Source organism: Epinephelus lanceolatus, chromosome 11 (genome assembly GCF_041903045.1).
Source record: "Epinephelus lanceolatus isolate andai-2023 chromosome 11, ASM4190304v1, whole genome shotgun sequence".
Lineage (NCBI taxonomy): Eukaryota > Metazoa > Chordata > Actinopteri > Perciformes > Serranidae > Epinephelus > Epinephelus lanceolatus.
The window spans coordinates 22446200-22455232 of NC_135744.1; the positions used below are offsets into that span (position 1 = coordinate 22446200).

Consider the following 9033-nt stretch of genomic DNA (forward strand, 5'->3'; position numbering starts at 1 on the left):
TTAAACACAAACACGTGCTGAATTTCTCCATGTTTACTTGATGTATTTGGAACCTATTTCCATTTCCTATTTAGTTTATGTTGCTGACAAAATTATTCTGCTGTGGTTCATTACCTGCACTTCACAGCACACAGTACAACACAAGCAGTGAATATGCTTCCACAGTAGACAACAGTTTTATTGCACTGCCTGTATAATATTTCTCTAGCTAAAGCTGTAACATGTACAATACAGATTACATCCTGACATTTACAGTTCTTTAAAATCATTTTGCTGTCTGCAACAATTTGAAATAGATTACGTAAAATAACATTCTCACACATAACACTGAAAATAAAGCAGCAACATCCTTTTTCCTGTTTTTTCCTGGTGAAACTTCTCCAGATATTAATGAAGGAGAGCAAAGACAAGAGCTGAGCAGCAGCCGGACAAAAGAATCCTAAGTGAATTCCATTAAATGAGTTATCTATCTACTTAAAACTAGTTCTGGCTCACTGAGTGGTGAAATGACATTCGAAGCATCTAGCAGGGGTTTATGCACCAGTAAGTGTTCTTCATAGGTAGCTGGCAATTAGGCATGGTAAAACATCTCCAGTAACGTCTATAATTCATCTTCTTGGCATGTGGGGAAGACAACATGGGCCGATTGTTTTGTCTCATGTGTCAGAGGCTTTCAATGGAAGCCAATCACATCCCCTTTTTTATATTCCCACAGTCTTGTCATGCTGCCATTTTCTGCACAGACCGACAAAAGATGAGGACAAACTCAGACGTTTTCCAATCAGTGTCGCTGGAGCTCGGCCACGACTCATTTAGGCTACAAGACGACCTTGACATTCAGTGGGCATGGACTGCGTGAGGAGGACGAACGCACGTGCCACCACAGAGCCAGGAATCACGTACAGTAAAGAGAAACCCAGACACACACCACACACCACACACACACACACACACACACACACACACACACACACTCGTGTCTGAGCTTTTGGCTGGTTACCACAGAGGCCGAGCTAATCCAGCTCCAGTGTTTAGTGCTGTGAAGCAGCTGGAAGCACATAAGCTGTTAACATGTTAAGGTGAAAATGTTTTCTGGCAGGCGACCTCCTCCTTCTCCTTCACACTTTACCTAGCAGCAGCTCACAGTACACCTCTTCCACTGACATGTTCAACCTGGCAGCAGCACACACACGCTTTCACACTTCCTCTGACTTCTACACACGCATGTATATGCTCCTGTGTGCATGTACACAAACAACGCTCGCACACTACCGCCACCCTACATCTGCTCTGATGGAAAAATCACACAACCGAGCAGAAACAAGCAGAAGTAATACAAGGAATAATTTATGTGGAAAACCACGATGCAGAAGAGTTTTCAATAGCTTTTCCTGTTGCAAGACGCTTAATGTGCGCTGCTGCGCTGCGCTGATCGACTGCAAAACACTTTTATGGATCATGGATTATGTCGAGTCACAGTAAAGACCATTTTCTAGCTTGCAAATTGCATTCATGTTAACACCCCAGTCATGATTACGACTGAATTTATCTGAGAGCTGGAAGCAGACACGTCTCTTTGCTTCAACTTATCATGAAGAAGGCTAATGTTGATTGCACAGTGTAATGGCTATAGAATAATGACACCATCAGTGTTTAGACTGGTTCCTTACAAATCTCACCTTCACATTGAAATTCTGTCTGCAACCAGGTATGATCTCCCAGGGAAAGTGAAGGCTCTTGTTAGGGCACAAAGAAAGTGCATAAAACAAAACAGGAAGAGGACAGCACCTTTGTTTTCCCCTGTAGATACCAGTAGACATCTCCAGCTGGGATGCACCTATTGTAAACTTCTGGGCTGATAACAATGATTTTTGTTGCTGTTTATTTATCATGCAATGTGTCTACTCTTCCGAATATTACTAATATCAAAATGAAAACCAGTACCATATAGCCTACGTCTTAGTAAGATGCACATTTTCCTAACAAAGATGAGCATCTCTGCCTTGTTGAAGTTCAGTCTATTTCTTTTCATCCAAACGCAGAGCTGAACAGCTGCTCACTAATAGCAAAGGTGAAAACAAACCACATGTGCGCACGGCTCCTGTTGCAGAGTCGGTCCAGCCAGTGGCTTCTTCGAGTCAGCAGCTGAGTATGCTAGCCACTGTTGTCCGAGTCCAACCGCACATACCCAACACAAAATTTAGCCTGTGAAAACTTGATCTGACACAACAGATAAACATCGTCAGCTGCCATCAGTGAATGCCAGCTTAGTTGCTGATAGGCCAGTGGCAGTCAGCAAGACAAATATGGGCCTTATTTACCAATGTTCAGCTGATAAAGCAGTTCCTTCACAAACTTCAGTTACCAAAGAGTATCAATTAGGCTTGGGCGCCATCATGGTACAACGGTATGGCTGGATATTTAGAAGTCCCAATGGTATAATTTTCAATACCATCAAAAACACAGATGCTTATCTTTCTACTAAACTTACACTGAGATGCTGTATGTAGTGCACATCATGCACCACCAGAGGTCAGTCTCTACTTGTGGAATATGTGACATGGTGACTGCGAGTGATAGGGATAATGTTACAGCAACACCAGAGAGAAATCAGGGGGGAAGAAAGGTTTATTTGAGCCCGGTCTCACTCCAAAGTCATCGAAATCTGGCGCTTGGACAGTGACTTGCCACGTCAGACACTGACGAAAAAGGGCCGTCCTTTAACACTGGCATGATACGCGACCGGTCACCACTCCGCGGCGTCAATGGGAAACACAGCAGAACAAGAACGAAAGTTAAGGCGGCTAAAGTCCAAGTGGGTGGGAGAGGTGCTGAATGGGTCCAACAAACACGGACTTTAACCCTGGAGAGCGGTGTTCGCGTCCCGTAAGAGTATAAAGCCAAACCCTGTTCTTTTTTCCTAAACCTAACCACATGCTTTTGTTGCCTAAACCCAACAACGTGCGTTAATTGTTGGATGGGGGAAAAAACTCAATTTGCGTTGTTGCACTGACGTAGTGCCTTTATTTTGAAAGAGACTTTATGTAAATGGTAAATTTCCTGGGAAAACGGAAGTGTATTTTGAAAAAAGATAATGCATGTAAAAACAGAACACAACGTCCCAGGATACCTTTGACGTCGTATGTGGACATGAGAGGTCCATGACCAAACGTCAATATGTGATGAGGTCAGAGTGAGAATATGTTGTTTATTTTGACCAAACCAGAGCTGGTGATTGTTAGAACAGTGGACTAACTAACTAGACGACTAACTAAGATGGTTTTTGGTGAGTTTTATATTGTTTCGGTCACGTTTGAATTAAGTGTGTTTTCCTACGAGTCAACAAGGCAATTAAGTCTTAGTTCGGTTAAAGAGAGAATCTTGAATTCATCTGACGTATACCGCTGTATTTTAAATAGATCGCCCAAGCCTAATTTCAATGGTTTCAAAGTTCTTTGCAATTAGTATCTCCAACTGAAACTGAAGTAACTGTGAAAAGTTGTCTGTTTCCGCTGTAATAATACAGGAGTGCCTGAAGTGTTCAACAAGGCACGACCTCTAGCCCGCCTGGTAGAGTGGGCATCCCATAAAGGCTGAGTCCTTTGTGGCGACATGGGTTCAATTCCAGCCTGTAGGCTTTGGCTGTGTGAAGGCAAAAACTGCCCAAAAATACTCTTAAAAACAAAAAAAAGTTTTAAAAAATATGTATGCCAAACATTTTGTTCACCCCACGTCTCAAAAGTTAAACAAAATAAATGGATAAACCAGTAACCAAGTATGTCAGATGACATATGTTCTCGCATGCTGCAAACCTGGGAATCTATCCCTTCTCGACCATCCTTCCCACATGAAACTAACGACATAAGCCTGTGTTTGTTTGCCGCCGTCTTTTACATCTCATTTCAGGGGCTTGTCTGTGTGTGAGTGGCTAAATGGATGCAGCCACCCTGCCAGCCTGGCGACGGCCCACCACCACAGCACTGGGCTCCTGAGTGCCAGCAGCACTGGACAGCAGCGCGGTCCAAGCAAAAGCTTTTGACAACATGAAGCGACAACAGAAAAACCCACAGAAACTACAGCACAAGTAGGCCAGCCTCTCAGGGAGCCTCCTCCTCCTCCTCCTCCTCCTCCCCTGTCCTGTCCTCCCCTTGGTTCACTTGCACAGTACCCACAGGGCTCAGCTTGTCTTTTCAGAGTGAGCCAATAGTACACTCTTCCACTCTGATGGAGACCGCAGAGCTCAATATACAGTGATGGGTGTCTTCTTCTTCTACTAACACAAACACAGAGTGGGACTAATGGCTGCTGAGGCGTGTGTGTGTTTGTGTGTATGTGTGTGTACTGTAGCACAGACATCTCTAACATTGTTGCCTATGTGCTGTGGAGGTTTGTCTTTGCAAGTTGTTGACAAGTTGTTGAAAATGGAGGGCATCAGCAAAACGATGTGCACATCAGTGAGGAGTGGCGGAGTAATAAAGTGGCTCTGATGAAAACTTAATGGCCCCTTCACCTTTATTAATGGCTGTGGGAGCAGGATCGTGCGCTCGAGTTCACCGCTGTAATAACACGTGTAGCTCAGCTCCATCAGCCTCACGCTCACTAACAAACTGGAGGAGAAGCTCATAACTGGACCCCCTAATTGACTCGCTGGCATCTGGCTAACCAGCAAAAAGACGACTGATTTTAGCCAAACGAGCCCCAAACACGGTTTCTCACACGGCTTATTCAGTAAGGGACATGTCATCGTTAATGTCTGAATATAAACAAGATGACACAGAGATCCCAATCTGTTCTATGTTTGCTCACTGCTCTCTATCTGCCTCTGCAGTTTCAACACCTGTGCTTCCCTCTGAAAAGAATCCCAGGCGTTGCATTCTTCCCCTCCTTGCAGATACTTGCGCTACAATCACACGAGCAGCCACTTATTAATATCTCCCTTTCAAATGCTAATTCCTCTTCATGCATAAATCATAACTCCAGAGGTGGCTGCCGGTAGAGTGGAGCAGTAGCAGGAGGGCGCAAGGCTGGGGAGGTCCAAACATCCTGCCTGTATGAAATTATACTACAACTTGCATGAGCAGTGAGCATCCCAGTTACAAGTCTGCTAATAAGGCCAATTGCTTTTTGCTCTAACAAGCTAACAAACTCCCCCACAGCCTCAGCAACGTCTCCAAACTTCAGTCAAAGACCCCACAAACAGATCTGCAGTGGTCCACCAATGCGATCACCCTCAAACAATCCAATTTGTGAAGGTGTTTGTCGCTGGATATAATTGCACAACTGAGCACACCACAGGTGGGGAGAGTGGTCCGAATCAGCCACTGGCACATTTCGCTAAGCGGGTTCAATTTGACAAAGAGAGACGAAAATTGAAATTCCTGCTGGTGGGGAGCCCCAATCGGTGTGCAGCCTGCCAACCCAGAGCCACTCTCGCAGCTTTGATGTGTGTCTGGCGTGCTGTGCTGCAGATGCTGCTCTCTGTATGATACACAACCAGATCAATGAATCATTTTTTCTGACTGCATCATCGCCAAATGTGTTTTTCGTGAAAAGTTGACTCAGGAGGAGCATCAGAGCCGCCGTAATCATTACATCTCGTGTGTGTGTGCAGCATGCCCAGAGTTTCATCAGGAGGTGCCAGTGAACCCTGATGGCAGAGTCACTGCAGATGCCCCAAAAAATCTGAAGAATCAAATGAACCTCTGTGGATACATGCTGATAAATGGGATCTTTACAAGTCATTTAAACTAACTGAAGTTTAAATTTAAAAGATAAATGACTTGTTGTGCATGCACAATCAATTAAATGTCTCAAATTGAGTAATTTTTCTTTAATCAGGTGTAAATTTCTTGATTCAGGGCAGTAATTAGACTTGAATATGATTGCTATCCACTCTTTCCTGGATCCAGTACCTTCCCACTTGGTGCCCCACATGCTCTCCTCCATCCACATGTGATGGATGGAAGTGATGGGTGTGTATGGTTACCCACCTGCCAGGAGCTGGAGGGGATCTCTGCGAATTTGCCCAGTCCCCCGAAGGTGTAGCATCGGTACATGTGATCCAGAGACTCCGAGCAGTGCCACAGCAAACCGAAACTCACAGAGTCCTTGTTGGTGTGATGGTGATGGTGATGGTGGTGATTGTTCCTCAGCTGGTCCTTAACAATCCAGGCAGGGGATATGAAGCTGAAACTGCAGACGGCGACCAGAGCGGAGGAGAGGAGCACCCAGAAGCAGCCCACACAGCTGAACATGGTGGCAGCGTGGGGCAGAAAGCCCGGAGACAGACCCAGATCGATCCCAAACCCGGCTTCTTCTTCTTTCTTCTCCCGGCCCAGGAGCGAATGCATTTGGAGCTCACACCTTCAAGAGCGAGACTTCCAACTTCAGCCCCTCGTGCAGCTCTACATCAGCAGATAAATCAGTGGACATCCGCAGCGGCAGCCCCGCGTGTGTGTGTGTCCCCAGAACATCTGGTCTGGACAGACAAACCGCTGAGAACACGTCCAAAACACATCAGAAGGAGGAGTGATGGTGATGCTGCTACAATAAAGTCAAGTCATCCGCGCCTCCACTCAGCCTGGATAATGCCCAAACCTGACACACACACACACGCGCGCGCGCGCGCGCGAAATGTTTGTCACACCCAAAACTGCACGCGCAGTTGTCATACCAGGTGCAGGTGCAGCAGGAGCAGTTTAATTCAGAGCCGCAAACACAGACATGTCCCGGACCCCCCCTGTCTCCTGTCCTCTGCTCCTCTCAGTGGACTCAACACGGACAGCAGCGCACTTTGCGTCTCAGGCGGAGTGCTCCTGGACAGCGTCAAGCTCGCGAGGGTTGAAACGATGAGTACTTCCGGGTGTGATTTTCAAAGTGAAATCCTGAGAGAAGCGGTGAAAACTGAATGTAAAATAACTGTTTTCAGTAGTATGTAATCACTTGAAAATAATAATTGTTGTGTTTCGTTAACTGAGAATGAGCCGTTTCTACATACAAAAGGAGCAGGAGGGTCTTTTCCCACGAAGTCAGCCATTTTGTTTCTACGGTAGCTCAGAATGGACAATAAAACACTGGCTTTAAGGGCCGTTTGCGTTTTCGCTTTTTTAAAGAAATTAATAATAATTTACTAGCTATACATAAATTATACAGTGGGGGCTACTAGTCACATCACAGGGTTTCTAGTACTTATCAGACAAAGTTTGACATTCAGACATTTTGTCCAGTTCTCAATAAAAATTTCCTTCTGTGCTCTCAAACTGAAAGTCAGTCTCTCCATTGCATAGATATTATGAACTAAGTCAATACATTCATCAACACTAGGCATTTCTTTTTTCAGCCATTTCTTGGTCAAGGATTTCTAACATGCCACCAATAGTATTCTCATTATCCTTTTTTCTCCATTCGAGTTCCTCCAGATTAATCAGGTACATCAGCTCAAAATTAAAGGTTATTTTGGTCAAGAAAACCATTTCAAGAATGCACTGAATTTTAGTCCAGGAATGACGTTTTTCTGTAGGCCGACGCAGAAGATGGCATCACACTGGTCCCCTCATCCAGAAGCCTACTGGATTTTCCCATTGGATTTTGGATTATTGTCGAAAATCACAAATGAACATGACTTTTGTGATTATAGAAGCCGAAATCACCACAAGTAAAAAAGCTAATGTTAGGCTATAACAAACTACACTACAGTCGTATGACCCAGCGTCACCACCACAACAAGACTGTAAAGCCGTGTTCGGCATGGTGTGGCGTGGTGACATTCTGCAGTCTCACTTAGCCACTTGTTAGCATCTACCTTTTTTAAGACACATAGAAGCTTCAAAGTTCATGAGTGGGGTTTTTACTGGCATATTTTATGTCACAGAATACAACGTGAAAGTCTCTTAAGCTTGTGTTGATGATAGACCTTAGTTCAGGCATCTAACCAAAAATGCTAACTAATTTCCAGGGCACTTTATAGCCAGGCACCCAGGAAGTGCACCAGGCTTTGAAGCCAATTTCCGTGATGGCCACACAGTGGTGCTGCAGTTTCCGAGGCTTGTCTGTGATGTCATTGGGCCCAAAAAGACTTTGTCCCATGGACTTACATTGGGGAAGAGATATCTATAAATCCAAGGATACATTTTTTTGAGTGTCACAACCCCTGAGAAATGCTTTTGTTTATTAGTACTTCTCTTTTATTTGTGTTTCGCTAAAACAGTCATACACACGGTCCTGTCCGACTTCTATCTGTTGCAATGGTGTTTGTATGCAGCATTAGCTCAGCCTATTTGGAATCAGCCTGGGAACCTGTTCAAATCCCTGTATGGACCAAGCATGGAGCATGGACTTGTAGCTGGAGAGGTTCCAGTACAACCTCCTGGGTACTGCCTAAGTGCTTCTGAGCAAGGCCCAGAACTCCCAGCTGCCCTGGACACCTGTCCAAGGCACTTGGCCCAGACATCTCTCCATTTAATGCATGTATAGATCCTATTTGTGTATGTGTGTACATGACAACAGAGTGAAAAAAACAATTTGCCCTCTGGGATTAATGAAGTACATCTTCTTCTTCTTCTCCTTGATCCAGGTTGACCTGGTATTGCTAACAACATCTTGGTTTTTCCAATTTCTTGTAATGAAAAGTTCTTTTGCATCTCTTTGGGGTCATTTTGAGTCTCTTCCTTTTCAGTACAAGTTTATTTTAGTGATATCTTGCAAGTGAAAGCTAGGGGGGGGGCCTGACACTATGGGCCCCTGGGCTTGTGCCCCGTAGACAGTAATCCATCCATGACTAAATCCTACACAGTGGCCCTTTAAATAATTAAAACTAAAGGGACACTACACTAATTTTACACATAATGTCAGTTCACATGTTATGATGGGTACTACAGTTATATATTGTCTTCTATTCCTCTGGAGGAGCTTTATATTTATTTATTTATTTATTTAGTTTGACAAAATAATAATACAGTATAGAAACATTCAGGTTTCTTTGGTGCTACTTTTTACATTTACCCTACTGTACTTAAATAAAAAGTTCAGGTACTT

General features: G+C 44.4%; 1 protein-coding gene across 1 annotated transcript in view; it reads right to left on the reverse strand.

Moving 5' to 3' along the window:
* lhfpl7 (LHFPL tetraspan subfamily member 7) overlaps positions 1 to 6822 on the reverse strand; it is a 159608-nt gene extending 152786 nt beyond the window's left edge. The window contains exon 1 of the mRNA XM_033611354.2: positions 5991 to 6822. Within this exon, the coding sequence (XP_033467245.1) occupies positions 5991 to 6350 (360 nt within the window). The 5' untranslated portion in view covers positions 6351 to 6822. The remainder of the gene's footprint in view (positions 1 to 5990) is intronic.
* Positions 6823 to 9033: the final 2211 nt, after the last annotated feature.